Source organism: Gavialis gangeticus, unplaced genomic scaffold (genome assembly GCF_001723915.1).
Source record: "Gavialis gangeticus isolate Ggan-Ray unplaced genomic scaffold, GavGan_comp1, whole genome shotgun sequence".
Taxonomy (NCBI): domain Eukaryota; kingdom Metazoa; phylum Chordata; order Crocodylia; family Gavialidae; genus Gavialis; species Gavialis gangeticus.
The window spans coordinates 63844968-63870068 of record NW_017729034.1 but is presented as its reverse complement, the minus strand read 5'-3'; the positions used below and the strand labels follow the sequence as shown (position 1 = coordinate 63870068).

Here is a 25101-nt window from a genome sequence, read left to right as displayed (position 1 = left end):
CTTCAAGAGCAAATTGGATGCTTATCTTGCTGGGATCCTATGACCCCAGCTGACTTCCTACCCTTTGGGCGGGGGGCTGGACTCGATGATCTTCCAAGGTCCCTTCCAGCCCTAATGTCTATGAAATCGACGAAATCTATGAAATCTATGAAGATGTAAAGAAATTTTTCCTTATGTCTAATCTAATATCTGGCTCAGATTCCCACAGAGCTGAGGAGATTGAGCACCTAATTCCCTTAGGCCCTTTTGAAGATCTCAGCCTCAAGGTGCTTCTTTTTAATATTGGATGTTCCTAGTGTCTTATTATATCAAATCTCATCAGATTTCTCTTTTTCATTTATATGTATAAATGTTATATAAACATATAACTCATGTGATTTATATATTATATACTATCTATCTACACATATATAGTATAGCCTTATATATTATATTGTGTGTGTATAGGACATACTCTATAGTATGTAGGTGTGTTTATATGTGTACATGTACATACATACATATGATATTCTGTTTCCTCCCCTGAAGGAATTCTATTACCCAGTTTCTTCAACCGCACTACAATATAATGTTATATAAGACTGTCATGTAATCATAGAATCATAGGGAAGTAGGGCTGGAAGGGACCTCCAGAGGGCATCTAGTCCAACCCCCTGCCTGAGGCAGGATCATCCCTATCCAAACCATCCCAAACTCTCTCTAAGACTACTATCAATCCTGACAACACAGACTTAACACCCTAACCTGCCACAGGTAAAGGAGGGGAACCATGGCAGCCAATGTCTTGCTTCAATGAAATGTTGTCAATATATGCCCAAGAAATCCCAGGTACAGGGCCATGCCCCCAACTACAGAAGAAAGCAAAAATCCTCATGGTCCATACCAACCTGACCGTGGGGTGAAATTCCTTCCTGACCCCAAATATGGTGATCAGTCTGACCCTAAGTGGAGGGGAGAGACCCTCTAGCCAGGAACCTCTGGCTTTGGTCCCAGCAGGAGTATAGGCAAACCCCAGTCAAAGTCCTGAGTATTGGCTGTAGCCAACACCCAATGCCTCTGAGAAAGGCTTAAAAACATCCTGGCACAAGTAGCAGAAAGGGGAAGGGGAGCGGGGTAACCAGCTCCTTCCCTGAGATGGGGCCTGGAAACGTGAGAAATACCCAAAGCAGAAAATAGGCATAGATACACCTAGATTATCCCTGAGCAGTCGCTTTCCAACCTCTTCTTAAACATCTCCAGTAATGAAGAGTCTACAACTTCCTTAGGCAGTCTATTCCACTGCCTCACTATTCTAACCGTGAAATTTTTCCAGCTATCCAATCTAAACTCATTTGCTGCAACTTCAAGCTATTCTCTTCTCTGAAGCAAGAGAGAAAAGGTGCTTTCCTCTTCTTTATGGTAGCCCTTCAAGTATTTGAAGTCTGAAATCATGTTTCCTCTTATGCGCCTTTTCCGCAAGTTGAGCATACCTAGCAAAGGACTGCATTTGAAGGTGGCACTTTTCAAACCCTAAACTACTGTATTTAAGCACAGTACTGAATGCTAACTGAACTTTTCAAATTCACTTCTCTTCAATCCTAAACAAGCTCATATTGATTATGTTTCCCAGCATAAGTCACTTATCCAGTAACAACCAGTTATTTTACAATTGTGGTTCAGTGGTAGAATCCTTGTTTTCCACACAGGAGACCTGGGTTCAATTCCCAGATGCTTATCTACAGCCATGGAGGCACAAAATGTCTGGATCCAGTCTGACCTTTGGATTGTGTCCCAATTGCCTAAAGGGAGGATGGAAGGTCTGGGAAGCCTCTGCTCCTCCAGAAACTCTTGCCTAGGCATATGCATCAAAGGTCTGGGTGACCTCTTACGCATACACCATGATCCTGAAGAAATTATAAAATATGAATAACAACTGAAAAACACATTAGGCTTCTGCAATATAATTCCACCTCTAGGTAGGATATAATAAATCACTTAAAATTAAAATATGCATATTATTATGATCCATAGCAAATGGAAGGTGAAAGTTAAATGTTGTGATCAAAGAGGAACACAATGTACCACAACTAAGAAGCTAATTATTTACTGACCCATACCCAGAGCATATAGAAGTATGGGACTGTTAACAATTTTCCTTTTCTTTTTCTTAACCTAATACAGTATTGCCATTCAAAAGAATTTGTCAGCCAAGAGATGTCACTGGAACAATGATTATTTTCGATGGGGCTGACTCTGAAGATCCGTCATGCAGCACTTGAAGTGTAAACAGGTCTTAAAGTGACATTAAAATACCCTAAAGCCCACTTAAACTTTTAAGCCATGTTAAAATCATTGAGCCAGATTCTTTCTTACATTAAAGCCTGTTTATATCATAGGCACAAATACCACAATGGTAGAAAACAGTTTCTCTCTTGCAGGATTTTGCACATCCTAAACATAATAAGTGTGCTATATCTCTTTCTTTTGCCAGAAAAGGTAGGGGTTGAATCCAGCTTTTGGGAAATACCTGGATTAGTCTGAATAAAGGCAAAAGACAAAACTGTGGGGAATGTTATGTGAGGCCCATTTCCAATTGCTTTTAATTTAATCAAAACTGATTCACTAAATTTTCATAACTCCTATTGTATTTTGGGCCAGTAAGATGGCTGATGCTTGAGGCCAGAAGTCATATTTTTCTAATGCTTAAGTGACCAGTCAATATGCAGGAAGCCAGTGCTAGAACCGGGATTGGTGTTCAGGTAGTTATTGATACTCTGATTTTTTGCTCACAAGGCTGCTCCACTAGTACAATTGCCCTCATATGTGCAACTTGGCATGCATTATTGCTTTTATGAAATGGAAATTATAAATAAAAATGAGGTTAACAGTACCATGTGGAGCATTTACTGGTCATTAACCATTTGGATGTTATGTGCCAACTTCTCTGTTATCATGACTTCTATTGACTCCAGAAAACTGGACCTTTCATCATTCTTACTATGTATCAAGTTCAGTGTTTTAAGAGATTTACAATTAAATACCATACCTATGTAATACAGTTGTAACATAACATAGCATAGCTGTAACATAGTTTCTACAGTTGGAAGGGACCTGAATAGATCATCAAGTCCGACCCCCTGCCCTGGGCAGGAACAAGTGCTGGGATCATAATACCCCAGATATCTATCTAACCTCCTCTTGAAGACCCCCAAGGTAGGGGAGAGCACCACCTCACTTGGGAGCCCATTCCAGAGCCTGGCAGCCCTAACCATAAAGTAATGCCTCCTGATATCAAGACTGAACCAACTCTCAATCAATTTGTGGTTATTATTCCTTGTTATCCCAGGTGGTGCCCAGGGGAACAGAGCCTCACCTATTTTTCGCTGGTCCTCCCTGGTGAGTTTATAGATGGCCACCAGATCCTCTCTCAGTTTTCTCTTGTGGAGGCTGAATAGATTCAGGCCCTTTAGTTTATCTTCACAGGGCCTGGCCAGCTGCTCCCTTGATCATGCAAGTGGCCCTCCTGTGGACCCTCTCAAGGTTAGCCACATGCCTCTTGAAGTGTGGTGCCCAGAGCTGGATGCAGTACTCCAGCTGCGGCCTGACTAGTGCCACATAGAGGGGAAGAATTACCTCCCTGGACCTGCTTGTGTTGCATTTGTAGATGTACAACAAGGTGCGGTTGGCCCTACTGACATCTTCCTTGCATTGGCGACTCAAGTCCATCCTGGAGTCAACAATGACTCCAAGATCCCTTTCAGCCACTGTGTTGTTGAGAAGGGCGTTCCCCAGCCTATAGGTATATTGCTGGCTCCTTCTCCCTAGATGCAGCACCTTGCACTTGTCTGCATTGAATTCCATTCTATTTTCATCTGCCCACCCCTGTAACCTGTCTAGATCTAGTTGGATTCTGTCCCTCCCCTCCAGTGTGCCCACTTCTCCCCACATCTTTGTGTCATCAGCGAATTTGGGCAGTGTGCTTTTCACGCCCACCTCCAAGTCACTGATAAAGATGTTGAATAGTACAGGCCTGAGGACTGAGCCCTGGGGAACTCCACTGCCCACATCCCTCCAGGTCGAAAATGGCCTGTCCACCACCACTGTGTACTAGCCTGAACAGCTGCAAAGCCCCTTGAACTTGATGTCACTACATTAAAAGTAGTTAAGCAAAAATCAGGCAGTAAAAATAGACATTTTTGCTTTATCACAGAAAATGTCAGAGACCTTTCCTTTTTGCAGGGCATATCCAGTGACAGGTTGGTGAAGTCATGGGTTTATTCCTAAGTGCAGAGCACCTATAGATTATGGTTTGATGATACAAGATCTACTGCCCCACACAAAGGACCCAGAACTGCTTACTATAGTTGGGGTGGATCTATGCATGGAAAAGATCTATCACTGCTGTTCTAGTTTACTTTGATGCTAACCTGTGGGGGTTCGTGATGTGAACTCCGGGTCAAAATGAAAGGTGTCTTCTGGCCGTCCCACTGCTGGTTTAAAAGGTGGCTTGATTTCTCTCCTATATAGTTTCTACAAAAACAATGATAGAGAATAATCAGCAACATTCTGTAGTGGCAGCAAAGTTCAAGAGCAGGATATTACAGTTTTTTAGGACATCCACTGATTTATTTGCTACACTTGGAGGGAGTGAGATATATGAAGAGAGAGATGCTGAACTCTTGTTGAGTCTAAGGAATTAGGATCTGTGGCGGGTGCAGAGATCCCACCTCAGGAACACAGCTGGGTATTCGTATCCCTCCGCTGTTTTCACCACGTGAGGCGGGCCAGTAGGGGGTGCTCCTGCGTTGAGCCGCCCACCTACCCGCGCCCGACCACCTTCCAGGCTCCGAATGCCTCCCTAGGGGCGCCTTATGTCCGGCCGACCCCTCTCCCGGAGCACACTCGCTAGTCTGGGGGTAACGTGCTGCCACCACCCCAAGAATGGACTGTCTCGTGGCCCTGTGTCCTCGGGGTAACACAGGCCTAAAGTCCCACGGGTACTCGACCCAGTACAGGCACTTGGGGTACTTCCCCAAGTCCGGGGGCAAAAAGGTATAGTCTCCCTTAGTCCACAGACCTAAGGGGTCTCTTAGGCATAATTTAGACCCACCCCTCAATAAGTCTCCCACACCAGTCAAAAAGGAGAACTTTATTGATTACAGGGGGTAGGGTAAACTAGGGTACAGGATAGAGCAATATCTAGAAATCCTAAAGAGCAAACAGTCTGGCTGTGGTAGCCTTTTGATTACGCATCTGTGATACTTCCAGCTAAATATCTAATCAGATTGAGTAGCTTACTCACAAGCATCTTCCAAAGGCAGGTGAAGTTTCCCTTTGGAGGCAGGCGGTTCCTAGCTCGTGAGTTTGGGGGGAGAGAGCCAGTTTCAGATGTTAAGGCTTCTCTGTCCCCTGCCTGGCTGCTGCGTCACCTCATGGCCGGAGAGGAGAGACCGCCTCCTTCCCCGTCCTAACTTATATAGCCCCTGTGACCTCATTCACCTGGGCCAGCGGAGGTCAGCCCCAGTTGGCTGTCAGCCAACCAATCTGAAATGCATCACCTGTTACCGGGCAGATTCCAGCTCCCCAGGTAGAAACCCCTTACCCAGGTAAGTGATGCAAGTCACGTAGGCAGAGGGAGCAGGTTTTCCCCCTCCCTCAGGAATGCAGCCAGCTCCAGTTCCCTAAAGAGACAGGCTGAGGGTGTGGTCCCCTGTGTGCTGGGCCCATCCTAATTGAATGGTCACAGCACAGAAATTTAAATCACAGTGTCACAGGGCAGAGATTTTTGGGGAGAAACCAAGGTGGCTTTCTGCCACAGGATCTGTGCCCTAGTGGGTTGCTATTTTCAACTCTTATGATCCAGTGTCTATTCAAAGATGTTTTGCCTGCTTGTTTAGTCCACAGAATGGCACAACATTTAAAGCTAGGTGGCACCTGGGTGTTTGTTGCTCTTTAATATCTGCCCCAGAATGTCCACTTGGGGTGGGAAGAGATATGTTTCCAAGTGGTTTCTGCAACTGAGGGGTTTGGTTAGGTAATGTTAAGGGAAAGGGTTACTTTAAGAACCAAAGTGCTTGGTACACTGGAAAACAGGAAACCGAAACAGCACCTGCAGCAAGGAGGTTCAGGCTTAATCAAACAAGTTAGTGCCTTGTCATTTATCACACCTGGAAGAGCAGCTGAAAGGGAAAGGACCAGGACTAACCCTTGCCAAAGTGAGGAAGCAAGAGGGTGATAAGGTTAAATAATGGGTAGGTCAACTAAGAGGGAGAACAAAAAACAAGGGATGGTACAGGGCAAGTGCAGGTAAATATCCCTACATAGGTGGACTTCTTTTGGGGTGACAGAGGCACAAATGGAAGAATCTGCTCACAACCAGTAATAATAATACTTGCATCCCAAACTCCTTTCAGAGAAGGTTTCATAGATGCTTTACAGATGTTAATGCATTAAGTCTCACAATACTCTGCTGAAGTAGAAAATAATAACCACAGCAGCGATGAATCAACCAAGGAAGACAATTTTTTGTCCTGACCTGAAACCCACTGATATCACAGGAATCATGCACATTGACTTTAGTGGGCCTTAGGTCAACCCTTCTGGGAACTAGCAAAGATCAAACAAAAGTGCTGCTTTGAGAACTGGAATCAGAACTTAGTTCTGAGTTCAGGCCCTTGTTTCAGTCACCTGACTGTTCTCCTTTATATCAATGCTCCTGCTTTCAGCTGGCAAAGACCTCACCTGATTTACAAAGAAAGCCCTCAGTAATTAATATGTGTAAGCACAAATGCAGTGCTTGTATTAACCTTCAATCCACAATCAGAGCTGGAAAGTTTGACTTCATGAACATTTGGAAAGTATACTTACATTCTAACTCTTAAAAAGTAACACAATTTCATAAGGAGTGGATGTTTAAAAACATAAAATGGATCTTATTACACACTATTCCATCCTTTTACTTATGGAAAGATACTCTGTAACTTATGGCTTCTGTGATGAAATATCTCTAATACACAGTAGGGGTGCATGAAGTGGTCTGTATTCAATTCGCATTCAGATTCAGCCCAATTTGGGGGACAGTGATTCATTCATTGATTCATATCACTGTCCCAATTCTATTCAGCCAAATCCAAATCTGAAGATTCAATGCTGATTCAAAGAATTAGCAATTTGGCCATAGACACTTTAAATGTTTTTTCTACATACCTCGAGGTACCAGGTGCAGTTCGTGAATGCTGAGATGGTGGGGCAGATGGAGAGTCCCACAGGAGCATGGGGGGGCCTCCCGCATGCTTCATGGTGGACTTCCCCATTGCTCCCTAGCTTGGCAATCAGCTGTGGGGGGACCCCGGGTGCCCTGCCAGACCCAGGAGGCATCAGTCGTTGAGCTGGGGGGCAGGAGGAGGGTCCCTTGCACTCTCCACAATGGACCTGGAAGTGGACCAGAAGTGCTTCTGGTCCATTTCCAGGTCTGCTGCTGAGTGCACTGGGGACCGCTCCCCCACCCCACATACACACACACTCCCATGGGACGCTCTACCATCCCACCCCACCATCTCAGCATTCACAAGCTGCCTGGTACCTTGAAGTATGTGGAAAAAACATTTAAAGCTGTGTCCATGTTCAAATCATCAAATCTCTCTGAATCCATTTGGAAGGTTCCTATTCGATGCGGAGAGATTAAAGAGTCCTGATTTGGTTTGGATTCAGAGATTTGGCCACCAAATCGGGTCAAATCGCTGCCGAATCGAATCAAGTACTGAAGCTTTGTACAGCCCTAATGCAGATTATTATCTACAGTATAGATAAATCACTGTATTTACTCAATTCCAAGATAAGCCTCCCTTTCCTCCCCATTTAAAGTGGGGGGAAAAGTCCCTGTCTTGGAACTGAGTAGGAGGCAGTGGGAGGGTGGAGAGTAGGGGCTGTCAGCTGCTGCCTGCCCCCACACTACTTCTGCCCTGCTGCTTTGGGCCCCCCTGCCTGGTGCCCCTACAGCCCTTCCCAACCCCACAGCCTCTGGCCCCCTGCCTGCTTCCCTCTGCTGTTTACTCTTGCTCTGGGGCCAGCAGGCTGTGTCCCTGCTCCAGCCGAGGACATGGAGAACATTGTTGCTCTGGCCACAGCCAGCCTGGGAACAGTAGAAGTGGCACAGCAGCTCCAGCTTGGATCCCCCTGTAAGCCTGAAATGCTGTCTTGGCAGAATTGACACCTTTTTCCCCTTTTCTTCAAATGGGCACCATGAGCTGCAAGTGAAGTGCACACAGAGGCAACTAAGCACAGAGGTAGTGTAAGCAACTGCTGTATGAAAAACAGAATGTAGATAGCTGTAGAATCTAGGAAAACAATATAGAAGAGAGAAGTTAAACAAAACCCAAGGATAGCTCAGTAGGGGAGAAGTAAGTTCAGAAAGAAATAAGATGACGGTAAAAAAGGGTGACAGATTGATAAGGAAACAACTACTGTAAAAGGTAATTGGTGAGGATATATAGCATGAAGTATACAGAAGAGGCCTATAAAAGCCTAAGGAAACAACTATATTTGGGGAGCTGTCACCAGCCAGAGGAGACCAAGCTGATCTAAACTGCGACCCCCGGTGCCATGACGACACCTAGGTAGTTAAATCATCATGCATCATCTGGAAGGCAGCGTAAAGGATACCTTTACAGACTGTTTGGGGATTTTCCTGAGTTCTGCCATTGCTTTTGTGCTCATTAAATTTGGATTTGAGACTGGAATGGGTGGGATCACTGATCACTTCATTCTGTTCATGTCACCCCGTAATCAAAATTGAGTGTAACAGATTTGGTGTCCCTAAGTAGGCAAAAGCAGGTTAGTAGCTTCATCCGGTGAACAGAGATTGGAATATCCACATTTAATGAAACACCCTGGGCTCCAAGGGTTGTAACCTTGACTCATGGGGAGAGGGACTTGCTGAGACCATACAGGCTCATAGGCAAGAAGGGAATATCTGATTTAGGAACCTTTCCCTTTCCAATACTAACACCATGGCAACAGAAGTAGGACAAATTTGAGTTTGAGAAAAGTGCAGAGTTGCAGGATAAGTGCTATCAGTAAGAGCAAGAGATAGAAAAAGAAGAGAAACAGAGTCAGGCGATAGAAAATTTAAAGGCACAGATGGCAGTGTTGCAGGAAATGTCTTTGAAGAATGCTTGTAAGATGGCTGAGGCAGGGCAAGGATTCCAGAAAACATTGCAAATGATAAAGGAAAAGAAAAGGGTAAGGAAAAGCTAGTTGATACCCTTAGGGTGGAAGTATGTCATAAAATGCTACAGTACAAAAAGCAAAACAACATAGATTGTTTGCCCGTGGCAAAATCGCTGAAGAGGCTGGCAGAGCATGGAAAAAAAAAAAAAGCCAAGGGGAACCAAGGCAAATTCTCAGCTCTCCCATGAGCTGAAAAACAGTAAAACTGCCTGGCACCTCCAGTTCAGTTCCTTGTTGTCACTGGCATCCATTATAGCTAAATTGACTTTGTGCAGTTCAAAAATGTGATACAAGGGGGAGTACTGAGACAGGCAATGGTAAGGAACCCTTCCTCAGCTAAGGGCTACAGACAGAAGTGCAACTCCCAATTTTTGCAAAGTGTTCTGAGTTACAACATTACCCTAAAACAAACAGAAGTTCACTGTTGGCGCCAGGGGGAAGGGGAATCTAGCTGGGCTGGGAGCCTGCAGTCAGGCTCCCACAGCAATGACCAGGGCTCTCTACCAGTGCTCCCTGTGTTCAGAATGGGAGTGGGGAAAGGCAGTGGAGAGAGCTCGTTTTTGGGGCTCCCCAGCTGGTGCGGAAGGGCAGGATATCCCACCTCACCTTTCACAGGGGACTGAAACCACCCCCAGACCACTCTCCCTCCACTCCCTTTCCCCTTTCCCATTCTGAAAACAGCAACAGGCTGGGAGCTCTGCAAACGCAAGTCACAAAAGATGCTACATTTTGAAATGTCTTTATCTGATATCTCATGCAAACAGGGGTCAGATTTTCACCCAATCAGCCATTTTTGAAGCTGACTGCAGCTGTGCACTTTTGTTTGGTCACAGCTATAAACTGCTTTCTATGACCAGATCAGGCAAAAATTGTCACTTCTGTCTGCACCCAAGAACAAGTGGAGGGGAAGAATGGCTTTTTGACTTTAAAGCATTTAATCGGAAAAAAAATCAAATCATTACTACCCTTCTCACAAGTAAAGCAATTTGAAAAGGGAAATCTAAATTAACACAGAACCGAGGGAAGACAGAAACCAAGGGCTCCTCTAGATGTGCAGGGATCCAGCTCCGACATGTTGGAAATCCAGTGCATCGGAGCAGACTCGATTAAACAAGTCTGCTGGAGTACAGAAATTAATGTGCTTCAGTAGACTCTGGCATCATGTGTATCAGCATCCCCACACTGAAAAATGGTGGCGGGGCACTTTAAACTAAGGCTCATTCAAAGTGCCCCACTGCCATTTTTCAGCGTAGAGGATGCTGATACACGTGACACTTTGGTGCTTTTAATTAGCACAGCTCACTAACTAAAGCCCCACCACTGCTGTGCCTCCCCAAGCACATGTAAAAATTCCCTGAAAGATCACAAGCTTTTTTACTTTAAAGAGTTGAAAAGATGTTGTTAGCTGGCCATTGTGGTATTTTGAGGTCACAGATGCTTAAGAAGCTGAAAGCTTTAATTAACTGTGCTAATATTTGTTTGTGAATTGGAATGTGTCATTATCAGGAGGGTGAAGAGGCTATCAGAACTGCAGCCCCCGGTTGGGTTTCTTTGTAAACTCATCCCCACAGCCAAATACTGTTGTCAGAAGGGAGTGCAGATGTTGTTGCACTGCTAGAAGAAAAGGTGAGGGGTGTCTTTGTTAAGAGTAAACAAGATTGTGGTTTAAATAACGTTTGTGTTACTATTATGGGATCTGATCCTACCCCCCTCCCCCAACAGTGTGAATACCTCAAAAGTAAAGGAAAGCTTAGCAGTAACAATTAACAGTTTGCTGGGTCAGAGAGTGTTTACAGAAACTCAAAATACAGCTGTGTAAACAAAGGGTAGTTTTTTCCCTTGGATGTTATTTTAAACAAAAAGGGAAGAAGTCCTGACCAGCAGAGAATAGATCTTATCACTAAATTGCCTGCTCCCACAGACATTGCGATTTTGAAGTCCTTTTTAGGACTGCCATAGTTCTCAAAAAATTGTATCGAGGAATATGCAGAGAAAGCCCTATTATATAGGTAGTTATGTAGTTTAAAGGAGGGGAGCCATTTGGAAAAGTAAGAGAGGAACCCAGGTGGATATAGTTTGTTGATGGATCAAGCTATTATAAACAAAGGAAAGCCCATTACAGGTTATGTAGCAGCCAGTGTGAAAAATGCGAAAGTTCAAAGTGGGAAAAGTGTTCCACATTCAGGCAAGGTGGTAATAGCTGCAGCATTGGAAACAAAAAAAACTCCTGTAGAAGACAAAGTGAGAATTTACTCAGATTTAGGACTGGATTGTCCCTCATAAACTGACTGCCTGTGTAAAAGACACAACTTATTAATGCCAGTGATGAAAACCCAGTAGCACATGGTACCAAATTAATGTAAGTTTGGCAGTTAGCCTTGAGAAGCACAGAAAGCAGTAGCAAAGGCATTCAAATGAAAAGAAATGGTCATTGTCAATAAATGTGGTTGGCTTACAGCACGTTGATAAGAAGACAATCCAGATTAATTAAAAATGGGTTGGTTAGGCATTTGGGAACACGGAAAAGACGAGGATGTAAAATTGTCCTTGATCCTCAGGGCCTTAGGGAGACTGCAGCTGATCATGAGATCAGTCCTCCAAGGTGATGATAGGCCAAGAAATGCAAATGCCTGAGCAGTGGTGGGTAGCTGGGGATATACCTGAAGGTATGCAGACCTGAGTGTTGAGTAATAAATGAATGCAACAGATGTTAAAAGCAGTCTCAGACACCCAGAGACAAGTGGCAGTAACCCTCAAGGTAAACCGAGACCAAATGGATAAAAATTTTGGGGCGCTAAAAAAACTAATAGAACGGAAAGCTGAAGATCAAGTAATGTACTGGGCCTACCAAAAAAGGCACATGCACTGTGCTTTGTTTGGGCTGGCCATGACAGAATAGTAAAGAAAGCTAGATCTACTGGGTGCATCTGCATGTACCATTAAGGCGATGTGATAAATGGTGCAGTTTGCATCAGAGTCAGCTGTTCCCGAGTGCAGCGCCTGCATGTGCGCCTGGGATCACAGATGTTTGAACCATGGTGGAGCAGCTCTGGGCTGGTAGGGGGCAAATGACCCTCCTCTAATTAGATTCTGTACATAGAAAATTATAACAAATTTATAAATTTTCCATGTATAGAATCTAATTATTGGGGGGTCATCTTAAATTCAGGGTCATCTTGGAATTTCATAGATATGGTAATTGCAGACATTTTAGTTTTCAATTTGCTCAGATGAATAAATGGCAAGATATTATGTAGGACAATATCAGCACCAGCACGAAGCAGACGTTTGTGGCGATGTTATAGCACCCTGGAATACAAGGATGTTAATGCTAACAGAGTTGGGAGTGAAGCCACAATAATTAATAGTCAATTCAATGTGAAAAGTTCTGCTTGCATAAAACTGCTTCCCCTTCTCTGTAAGGAAGATGAATGGTTGATTGTTGTGCACCATAATGGAAACTGTGTTCTGAATAATTAAAACCAAGTGATGTTGTAATTTGCTGCTGTCACTCATCAACACATGAAATGTGTCAACTTAGTCATTAGCACATCCCTTCTTTCAGTTTCACAGAATTTTAAAAACCCTTTGCAAACTCTGGGCCTCACCATGGGCTGAGTGCCTCCTGACAGGTGCTGAGTGCCCCCATCTCTCACTTCAATGGGAACTAAAAATACTCAACATCTTGGAGGAGGCCTTTTTTATTGATTGGTCTTCACCTAGAGAAAGTTCTCTGCTTTTTGTTTTCCTTATTTTCCTCTTCTTGGAGAATAGCAGCATGTTCTAAAACATTTCTTTTTACTTCACAAGACAGACAAACTGTCTGGCCACATCCAGATGAGCAGGGGCATGTGCTTGCAGTGGCACAAACAGTAGTGAGACAAATTTGTGCTGCTACTTTGTGCTGCAGTGCATACCCGTGCATGTGCACTTTGTTGTGAGATACATTGTCCTACTATGGGAAAACTGGCCTTGCCCAGCTCCTCCTGGCTCCCAGTGTGCTGGAGCAGCCAAGGCAAAAATGGAACATAGAGATGCTCTGGCTGGAGGACTGAGTCTCTGTTTGTTCCAGTGCACACTATTGTAGTGTGCATTGAGCCAATTTGTTCCCAGCACCAGGAAATCCTGGTAGCAAATTTGCAGCACAGGCCATGTTTTAATGTTTTACATGTGTGGTTTGTGGCACCACAAACCACACTCCCCTGCTCATCTGGACACAGCCCCTTGGGGGTAAGCACATGAACTAATTTTATATCTCAGCCTTTCAGGTACTAGAAAGTTAAAAAAAAAGTGTTAGAATTGTTTATCATACAAAGAATTCCACTTTCTCCCCAGGATAATGATAATTAATCACTCCCTGTCTGCCCTCCTAGCTTTTTTCCTCATCTAGTCTTTCCAAATACTGCTGTTGCTGCTTTACTTGTGTTACTTATTCTTAAAGCACATGCTCAATTACTAGGGAAGCACTTCAAATTTGACAGGACCAACCTCACGCCAAAGATATGGCATCACAAACCACTTACTAGGGCAAAGTCTAGAGGAAAAGTGGCATGAAAAAGCCTCAGTCAAAATCCTTCCCTGGCATTTCCATTTCCATTTCTGATTAGATAATTCCTGTGTCCTCTCTTAGACCATGTTATTGGCCACAGCCAAAAGCCAAGCTGCCACTTCTTTATATTAGGGCCATGTGTTTCCAGCTTCTTGTCTGTATCTGTGGGTGCAGACAGAAGTGCAGCTCCCTGCTGTAACTGAGAATGCTTTGCACAAAGTGTTCTGCATTACAACAATCCCCCGGACCAAACAGAAGTTCACTGTTGGTTCCAGGCGGGAGGAGAATTTAGTTGCTGGTTGCCAGCTTGCAGTTGGTTTCGCCTAGCAATGGATGTTCTTCTCTCCCAGCCTGTCCCTCTTTCAGAACTGGAGGGGGGACAGGGAGGACAGGGAGCTCATTCTAGGGGTTCACCACCTGGCACTGGAGGGTGGGATGGGTGAATTGGAGCGCCCCTCCAATTCAGGGGGGCTCCAACACACCCACCCAACCCTTCAGCGGGGGCTAAAACCCCTCCCAGACAGAACTTCCTCTGCTCCCTGTTGCCCCTCCTGTTCTGAAAACAGCTCAAGGCTGAGAGGCAGTGCAGACAGATGTTACAGAAGATGCTCTGTTTTGAAATGTCTTCATCTGACAATGAGGGTTCCTATTTTCACGTGATTGGCCATTTTTTAAGCTGTCTGCAGCCACGCACTTGTGTTTGGTCATGGCTATAGACTGTGTTCTGTGGCCAGATTGGACGAAAATTGTCACTTCTGTCTGTGCCCTATATGTCCTTCAGAAAACATGCACACCTAGCTTCTGCATTTGACCGCTGAAGGTTTTTTAGGTGCTCTTGATTGCCTACCTTGTTTTGCAGATCACTGACATAATACACATTTTCTGCTATATCCTGAGAGACTTTTAAGTCCTTCTGAGTCACTTACAAGAACAATTTGGATCAGACCCTCAGTGACTTGCCCACAGTTGCAGGATGGGTTAGCTACAGCGGGAGGAGTCCTGGTTTTTGGTCTCCTCTACCTGGCTCATGCTGTAAAATTTGATCTAAATTTAGATTCCAAAACACATTGTGAGAGGACAGATCAAGATTTTGGGTTAACTCTATTATAGAGGCAGACTCTTTGTTGGATTTTGACCATGATTCAGGATTACAGTTGGATCTTTTTTGAGCGTGAGTGCATTCAGGTGTCTGGTTTCAGTCTGGACCCATCTCTACCTTTTGGAATGGTATAGGAAGGGAATTAAAGAAAATGCTAGCATCATGGACAATGAAAACACTGGCTATTTACCAAGGCAATAAGAATTTGGATGCTTTCTTTCAAATTAAGCTTGTCAAAGAAAGGTGGGTTTCTGCATGGCTCATCCAAAAGACCAAAATGAAGAAAGGATACAGCAAATCTGGACCCAAACCTGGATTCTGAATGTCAGGATGTCCACATCTATCTCTGGTATAACTTTTGGTAAGGTTTAAGTTACAGAGCAGATGCTGAGCTACTATAGTCCTAATTCTATACAAATGAAATCAGTGGAAATTTTCAGTGCAATCAAGATCTGGCCCAATTTCCCCAGTTATGTGTCCATTTGGGAGTATCCAATTTAACATTTGGAGCATTCACATGCTGATTTGGGTATCTTTATTTAGGTACCCAAGATCAATAATGTATGTGCATCTATTCTGCACAGTTGTAAAGGGCTGGGAAAGAATTCAAGTTTTCTCCTTCACATTTCATTTCTGTATTCTTAAGAGAGAAGTTCCTCTCAATCTGTTATTGACTGTTTAATTTCCCCTCAGAGTAAAACAAAAAAACTTCACAGTGGGGCTGTCATATTGGCCAATAACACAAAAATACAATTGATGGATGTGAGAAATCACAGTGCATCATGCTGAACCGTATAGATTTAGTGACTGGGGATTTTGGCTGCTTACATACATTTAAAAAAAACTATCCCCAAAAAGGGTGCTTTACTGGAAGAAGCAGAACTTTAGTTTGATCCAGCTCTACAGCATCTGTATAGATTGAGTGCATCAGCAGGGCTTTTTGGTGCTTTTACCTAATAGCTGATTCAATCAGCTATTAGCTAAAAGCACCAAAAAAGTACACTAAAATGTCTGATCTATACAGATATTGGGCGAGCTGGGTCCAACTAAAGTGATGCCTCTTCTGGGCATGAACTGAGCTCAGTGTAGGAGCATGTTGAATTTAAAGTACAGCGTCATTTTTTCAAATGTCTGTAACCAGCCTTTATGATCAATAGATGTGAGAATGACATAACAATGCAGGGTGTGATGATAAAGGATGCTCTCATCCCTCAACTTTACCTGTGGCATGCTGGAATGCTTTTGGTGGATTTTTTTTTCTCGGCACTATGCCTTGCAGTTATGCAACATGGTTGTTTGTATAGTTTTAGGAATAGGTTAGACAAGCACTTGTATGGGATGGTTTGGATAGGGATGATCCTGCCTTTAGCAGTGGGTGACACTAGATGACCATCTGAGGTCCCTTCCTTCCCTACTCTTCCGTGATTCTATGATTCAGGCATACAGACTTGGATAAGTATCTAAACTTCTTTATGTTTCTCATTCCTTTCCTCCCTCTTTGAGCATTTTGCAATTAATGTATTCAAATTAATACATAATTGAATCATCTCCAGAATGCACAGAAACCTCTAGCAGTTTGGTAATTAAAGTCACATATAATTTGGAGGTTTAACCCTGACATTTTTTTGTAACCACGCCCACAAAATGTTTGATATTTTTGACAAAAGTTTAGGAAGCTCATCAAGATTTTAGCTGGTTTGGCAGTCAAAAAGATTTCTGTCATGCAGAGATGCTTCTTATATTCAGTTGAATGTTGGACTGGGTTAGGACTTTTCCATCAACATTTGTTTACAACAGGAAATGCAGAGCTTGACCAATCAACTTTTTCTGCTGAATCTTTAAAATGTTGCATTGAAAAAATACAAAGTAAAAATTTTGCCTTTTGTGGTTTGTTCTGGATCAGTTTTACATCATCCCAGACCTGCTTGCACTGATGCAATGCCACATAAAGTTAGGGTACTTCATGTCCCCATTCTTTCCTTTGGACTAGCCTTTCCTCTGTTAGCCTGTCCCTCCCTGATATATAGCGATCCCTTTTTTGTTGAACCACCAAAGCATCTCCTGGGCATCACTTGGCTACAGTATGCTAGCTCCCATGAAGCACCGTGACAGCTCAGAAAGGCACAGGCTAATGCTGAACTAAACTGAAATGAAACAAGATATAATACTGGTTCCATCCCACCCAAAACTTTGATACTCCTGATTTGGGACAAAGGACAAATTTAGGAATGCCATAATTTTCTACAGGATGGAGTTCTGATGGAAAGTCAATACTACTTAATTTGTGTTGCTGTTAGGCTTTGCTAAACTTTCTGTCCTGGTCTTTGCTGCTTGGTTAGTCAATGGACGTTTCTTCCACTGGGGCTCGTGTAATGTACCACAGAGGCTGGCAACAAAGTTCTGGGACTCGTATCTGTCCCTTATGACTTAGCAATCTTTCATTTATCATAATCTTTTCCTTTCATAAATGTATGCATGACAAGATAGAGATGTAAAATACCTTGTGCAGGTGTCTTGCAGATAACAAGAAAAGAAAATGATTTAATATAATTAAATAGTATTTAGTCATTCCTTGCACTGAATGAGTTTCTTTGATGAAGACCTGTATACTTTCCAGAAATAGAAAGATGTGTCTGGTTGCAATGATGTAAGGGAATAAACTCCCTTGATACATACATACACCTGTCACAGAAAAGCCAATAAGCAAACAACAACAAGCTGAACTACCTTTTAAATGTTCATCCTTAACTAGATGAAACTGTTTCAAAATGACAGAAGAGCTACCAGGATTCAGACCTTGGGGCCTGATTCTGCTGCTGATAACATCTATAATTTAGTTCATTTGTATTGTTAATAGAATTTTATCTCTATGATGAATGGTAGTTCGGGTAAAGGAAACAGACTTTGAATGGTCTCCCTTCCCTGCTCCCTCCTTCAGCTACTGAAGGCATCTGATAGAAGGACAATAATTTGCTATTTTGTGATAAATAAAGTCCTAGACTGGCATTTTATCTAGATGATCCTATGAAAAAGCTGCTTTTCAGCTCTTCTGACTAAGGTCTGCAAAAATGGATTTCACAGACCTTGTGGAAATCTAAAAATTCTTCAGGCCTGACCTGTAAGGAGGGAATTAAAAACAGAAGAAAAAATATGGGTACAAATTCTGCCCTTAGACGTTGGTTTTTTTAATCAATTTAAAGCCAATGGGAGCCCTGTTCATTTGCCTTACGGAGAACATTGTCTTAAATGTTGTACAAACTGTAGGTACATTAAATGTAGTGGGAATTAGATACCTAACTCCCTAAGGTTTCTTTGAAAATCCCAGCCTTGACTTTTAATCTAAAAGACAAACCACTTATTTTTGGTAGTACTAGAGTGATGTTGTAGCCATGATGGTGCAGGAATTTATGCAAGAAGCAAGGATTTTTTTGGGCAATATCAAATATCAGGTGATCTGACCAAGAATGCCTTACATTTGAAAGCTTGTCTAACTTTAACCTAACCCTGAAGTTGGGCCAATTAATCATTACACCCCCCAAAAAATCTCTGTCAATTCACTTATTGAAAAGAAAATCACCAAATTTGTGTCAGGATGGTCTGGGGAAAGCTTCCTAGCACTGAGACCAAGATCCACCAAAGTGATGTCTTTTCTGTTTCATGCTGAGAAGTGTAGACTTACAGCTGTTGTTTCAGTAGCACTAGCAATGCCAGGGAGTTTTTCACAGGGATTAACCTGAGTTGCAATTTGGGCATGTGAATTAAGAACTAGAGACTAGAGTATCCATTATTCAATTTGAGCCACTTAATGCAATACAAATTGCACCTGAATTGCCTGGACATTTTCACTTAAGAATTACAAGGCTGAAATATTCATGGATAGCGTAAAATTGGCAAAAAGTGCTCCTATACCACAACCCTCTGTCTTGATGTAAGGGGGAGGAAGGCAGTGATGGAGAGGTGTGTGTCTGGGATGGGGATGAGAAGGGTGGGGGTCTGGTGGAGCAAGAGGACCTTACAATGAAGTTAAAGTTACCTCCCTTCAGCTTTAGCTTATGCTAGGGGCAGGTAGCTAAGGATAAGGGACTTGGGGCCAGCTTCCCTCCTACAACTAAGCAGAGGGCAGGCTCACTTGAGAATAAAGCCTTAATAGCTCAGTCCCTGTATTGCTGTTGTTATTTAGTTCCCATTTGCCGCTCAATGGTTGAAGGACCTATCACCAACATTCCTATTCATGAAAAGGCACCTGTGGTTGAAATATGGTAAAACATGGCCTCCATTGAAGTACCTGGACTGGGTAAACTCAAGGAAGTACAGTGTGGTTTTTTAAGGGAGAAGTGGCAGATATCAAAACCCAACCTGCCTGCCTCTGTGCCCACTGGCTGAGGACACATACACAGCAACCAGGTTTCTCTTGGCCTCCCACATACATTTAATACTCTCAGATTGCCCCTACTTGGAAAATGACCACCTGATGTATAAACTTATCTCAGGTAGCACCAGGAAAGCAGCTGACTTCATTCATCTATGGGGATGTTCCTCAGTTTTCAAGGGGCTGTTTAGAGTGGTACTTGGAAGCATATACTGTTTGTCCTGGCCATTATTCCTTGATGGCCCTTGATACAGAAGCAGATTCTCTGCAGTGTTCAGCTTCTGCTAGGTGCAGCAGAGCAAGGCTTACAGCTCTCCAGTCTGCTGTCTCTACCCCAGTCCTGGTGCATGTTAGATCAGCCTGTGGGATGTTTGAATGGTATCATCTGTAATATGGCTCTTTAAGGATCCTGCACGGCTGGAGATATCTCCCAGCTGCACTGCATTTTGGCTACTCCTTCTCCCTGATTTCACAATGTGCCTTCCAACCCTCCTTGTAGCTTGTATTTCAGGGGTAAAAGAGAAAGCCAAGGGACTGGTTCTGCTAATGCTACCAAAAGATTTAAGGGAAAGTTTCCATTCCCTTTGCTTACTGATCAAGGCAAGGAATCTATTTCAGTGTGCCTTAATCTGAAGCATGTATGAGTATCTTTAATCAGTGCTTTCCTTGGAGACTGAGACTTTGGGATTGTGTGTATGGGCAGCAAGGAGGTATTTAACCTCGGCAATGCCTATGTGTTCCAGGATCATGCTTATATTTTCTTTTTCCTTTTTTGCATGCTGACTCTGCATCACGGATGCTGTATTTGGTAGACTTGAAGTGCTGGCACAGCAAGGCTCTTTCCTTACACTGCACATAGCTATTCATTGTGCTGGCTGCCTCATTTACATCAGACAGACCGTCTGGAACATGCTGTGTGTGTGACTGTTCAGAGAGAGAGAAAGATGGAAAAAACACATGAGAAGTGATTATCCCAAGGGGAAGAAATGTGGTCCAGAGACTGAGACAATAACCTCTCCTAACAAAACCTAACTCAACTTTGATAGGTATCATTGTGAAATAGACATCTTAGCTATTCATTTGTCTGTTGATCTATCTGCATTTTAAAGGAGTCCATTACTGTGGCATCTAAGCATCCTACACATATTTGGAGGGAGGAGCTAACTCTACATTCAGTTTTGAGTCTCCTTTCCTATTAGAATTACATTTGGTGGTTGCTTCCCCAGTCATTAAATAACTGATGTATTGGGTAAAGGCTGGTTGAAAAAAAATTCTCTTATACTGAGACAGTCATAAGATTCTCGCTCAGTCTGATCTCTGGCAATAGGTGTGATCCATCCAGAGGACTATTGACAGAAAATGATTTCCCAGCGGTCCCTGAAAGCTTCTGACTGTCAGCTTTGGTGTCCCTTGTCAACCACAGCTGCCACAGTATGTTCAAGGGGACAGGCAATCCAAGAGACACTTTGCTCCTTACCTATTGATGATCTTAATGAATTTAGCTGTAAAAAAAATGCCAGTATTCACATCCTGGCTCACAAGTGTTGATCTTTGCGAACAGCATGCAAGCTGATGCCAAGCATTTCATAGAAAATTAGTACTACACATCTGTTCTGATGCATTCCTACTGCCCAGTTCTGTGTCTCTCAGTCCATGGAGGGCTTGTTAACAGCTGGCTGAATCTTTTTATTTAGACATAAAGGCCTGGCTTTTATTGCCAAGCTCATCCTGACTCAAGCCATTTTGAAATTAACACAGTCCACCTGAATGTCTGCTGTTTAGAAAAAGGGCTTAAGTGACGTCAAACTAAGGCTGGATAGGTACAGAGAAAATTCTGTAATTATAGCCCAGGTTAATGCATTGATGTTTCATGACACTTACCCATCCTACAGGTGCACTCTAAACATTAATCACATTGGATTGGAGTGATTAATCTGAGCCATACAGTGTGGTCAGAGCTGAGCAGCTCCCAAGTGCACTGTAGCTAATGCAGTCACAATGCATCTGAGGATTGCTATGCCAGTCAGAGCAGGGCCTGATCTTTCTCCTAGTTCCCAAGGAAGTGTCCTAATTACCAGACGTGTTCAGCAGGATGAAGAGCACCCTCTTACCCTTACTGTTAAAGGTGGCCCACTGGGCAGCCAGGAGGAAAAGCTATGTGGAGCCAAAGGAGAATAAGTCAGTATTGGGTACTGCCCTGCTCTTACTGCTATTTCTCCATTTTATCGAATGACTAATTCAATGCAAATCACATACTCAACATTGAGGGTAGGGGCCAGACCCCAGGGTGCCCTCTCTGGTCATGCCCATCACCCTGAACTACAAGGCAAGGATGCCTCTGGCTTGGTCTTTTCCAGCCCTACATCTCTTTTCCTCTTGGCTGCCCAGTGGACCAACTCCAACACGAGGGAAGGAGAATGTACCTGGCCTTGCCTACCCCATGTCCTGGGACAAGGAAACTTTTCTTTGAAGTGGGAGATGAAGATTTACTTCCTAAACCTCTTCACCCCTGGCTGAAGGAGGCCAAGAACCTGGATCTGTCACTTCCTGAACATATGCCAAACAACTAAACTACTGGGCCAAACAATGAAGGGTCTTCTCCCTGTTACTAGCTATGTTTTTTTCCAGTTAACCTTCTGGGCACTTATACATAACTGTGAACTTTTCCAGCTGGAATAGGATTGCAATAAGGCATAAGCGTAGCATCTGTAGCAGCTTCAGTGCAGCAGGACAAATCTAGGCTAAATATCTGCCTAAAGATGCAGTTGGATTTGGGCCTCACTAGTTAAATATGGAAAGATCAACATAAAATGTAAATATTAGTAAAAACTGGAAATGGAGAGAGAATTTGAGAATGTAATGCTTGGAGAAATGGGAGGACAGTCAGCTGGGCTGAAAGTGAAAATCATTTTATCATCTCCTAGCACATTACCGAGTGACGTGCCAACTCCTCTGAGTTCAGTTCAAAGCTGGCTCCTGAGCTTTGAGGGTATAAAGCATGCTTTCATGGACATACACTCCCTGTAGCTTGAAATGATTTGGGTTCAAATGAACTCAGTGTTTTCTAAAGGATTAGTTTCTTTATGAAGCCAGGGAGAAAGGTTAGAATCTGACTGGTTCAGGTACATTCACACTGTTTTCCTTCAAACAGAAGTTACACTAGTAGCCATATGACTTGCTTTATGTCACATGTCCAGTGAATATAATGTTAATACTAGAGTGACTGGTGCCATAGAAATACCATAAAAGTCATCAGATAAAATGAGATTAGTGAATTTTTAAAGGATCTGGCCAGCAGAAAAGTCCAAGAACCAGAGACCCAGGCAGAACAAGAAAAGTCTATACATTTATTTTTACCTAAAAGTTTGTGCCTTTGAACAAAATCTGAATTTGTATTAGTGGTAGTTCCAAAGTTGAAACTACACCAGAGGCTCATTTTAAACCTGTTAGAAGTCTGAATCAGATGTTTACCTGAATTATGATGTGAAATCATTATGGCCAGGGACAGAGATTACACATAAATTGGTATAAGTAATTGGAAACGAGTTCAAATTTGTAACACAACAGAAGTTCAGGGCACATAAACTGCTTTCAAAATGGCTTAAACTGGTTTAAGATAAACCTGCACAGAGGCAGTATCAGACTTAACTGATTTAATTACATTGGTTTATTGAACTTTTGTCCCAGATCCCCTCTGGATTCAAGTTAATTCACAGTCCCTCAGCATCCCAGGATGTTTTGCACCTCCCCCCTCTTCTCCCTCCCCCTTGCAAGGTGGCCAGGCTAGCCTTGGTCCAAGCTGTCTGTTCCAGCAAAGCAGGGAGCATGCTCTAGCACCCCCCAGCTTCTGGCCTGGGCCACTGCAGGCATGTGGCTGCATTTCTGGAATCAAAAGTGAATGTCTGTTCACCTGCTCATTGGTTCTATCTATGCAGATTAGACTAACCTGAGAAGATTGGATCAATTCAGCCTCAGGCTATTTGACCATCTGTACTTAGTCTATAAAATATAACTCACTTCAATAAGACAAACTATTGCCTACTGTCTCCTGCATCATGTTAAACGCTTCTTATCTGCACAGCATTACTTTTAAAATGTCTGCTGTGCCAATTTCAAATGCTGAAACAAAATGAGTCTGTCACCTCAGTAGGCAGTCACCATTTAGATGGAAAGCTGCTGCTTCCTGCTCTGGATGGCTGAACTGCATGCTCTATAATGGAGAATCTAGTCTTTACACACTGAGCTACTTTATGCTATTCTATAGTTCCGATCACAATACATAAGGATGAGTCCTTAGACTGGGCTTTGGATGTGTTGTGCCCTACAGTGACAGAAAGGAGTAAAAAAGCTACTGGATGACTGAATGTTCTTACAGCATAGGATACTTCAGGAGCTGTCCAGCCACCTATAACAGCTCTTAAAATATACCCCGACTGCCTTCTCAGCACAGGGATGTACAAGAAAGGCTGTGACATAACTAGAGCACTTTTGTGCTTTACAATCTCTGTCAGCCCGTACTGTCCCTTGAGGCTGCTATTAGTAGCTATAAATTAAGATAGTTCCAAGGCTGCTCTAAATTACCCAGGAGGTAAACTGGTTTCTGGCAGCCTCTGGATTTGCAAAAGACAAAGGTGGCATATAGCCATCTTTGTGTCTCTGGTTCTGTACTAAACACAGCTCAGCAGGCCTACAGACATGGGCCTAATAATTTTACAGGGAATATATAAACACATAGATAGAAAGACCCAGATCAACAGAGAGCTTTCTCCAGCAGTGCCTTTTTCCAAATGAAGACCATAAGCTTTGTTTTGCTTTCAATACGAAATAGCACAGGAATTCTTTATTTAGAGCTGGTCCATTACACTCTAATCCAGCTCCTTGGTTTGGGGCATTAAGTTCTTCAGAGTGCAATGTAGTAATTATTCTGTGAACCTCTGGAAAAAGATTCAAATTGCATCATAATGAGCCAGCTGATTAAACAAAATATAAACAAGAAGCTTGAAAAAGCTGTGGATGCTGAATGTACCTTTATTTTCTTTGGTGTTAAAAGAGAAACATGAATGCCAATCAAAAGGTTTTAACTCCCAGGTCATGTATTGCAGGTTTTATTCAAGTAAGCTTTTCTTTTGTTGTTTTACATGACAGATCCAGTTTCCAGCTGGTCTTCACTAATTCTACCAAATCCCATAGTACAATTAGAAACAATACTGCTCTACTTACATTCCAGTCTATAGTAACAAAAAAAGGGTGACGCTTAATTTCTTCAACTCCATCCAGGCCAGCACCTGCCGAGACAATAAAAAAGAGGGAGAGAGAGATGGAGTCAGAGTAAAGCCAAGCCACAAGGAATGGGCAATGTGGCGGGCCAGCAGGGGGAGCTCCTGCGTTGAGCCTCCCACCTCACTACACCCATCCACCTTCCGGACTCCACGTGTCTCTCCAGGGGTGCCTAAGCCCTGGCAGACCCCCTTTCGAGCGCCACCACAGAGTCCAGGGGTTACGTAAGCTGCCACCACCCTGAGGGGGGACCCTCTTAAGCTCTGTGTCCTTGGGGAAACACAGGCCTAATAGTCCAATGGGTACTTGACCCAGTACAAGCACTTGGGGCACTTCCCCAAGTTGGTGGCCAAAAAGGAAAGTCCCTCTTAGTCTGCAGACCTAAGCGGCCTGTTTGGCATAATTTAGACCCACCCCTCAATAAGTCTCCTACACCGGTCACAAAGGGGAACTTTATTGATTACAGGGGGTAGGGTGAAAATAGGGTACAAGATAGAGCAATATCATAGAAATCCCGTAGAGCAAAACAGTCTGGCTAATCACGCATCTGAGTTACTAACAGCTAGATATCTAACCAGATCTCGAGTAGCTTACTCACAA

The 25101-nt window shown here is 43.3% G+C and overlaps 1 protein-coding gene across 1 annotated transcript in view; it reads right to left on the bottom strand.

Moving 5' to 3' along the window:
• The window catches only part of RPS6KA2 (ribosomal protein S6 kinase A2), a 361817-nt gene that overhangs the window by 88131 nt on the left and 248585 nt on the right, over positions 1-25101 (bottom strand). Inside the window, exons 11-12 of the mRNA XM_019527256.1 lie at positions 24445-24509; positions 4407-4509 (exon numbers count right to left, since the gene is read on the bottom strand). Of these exons, the coding sequence (XP_019382801.1) occupies positions 4407-4509; positions 24445-24509 (168 nt within the window). The remainder of the gene's footprint in view (positions 1-4406; positions 4510-24444; positions 24510-25101) is intronic.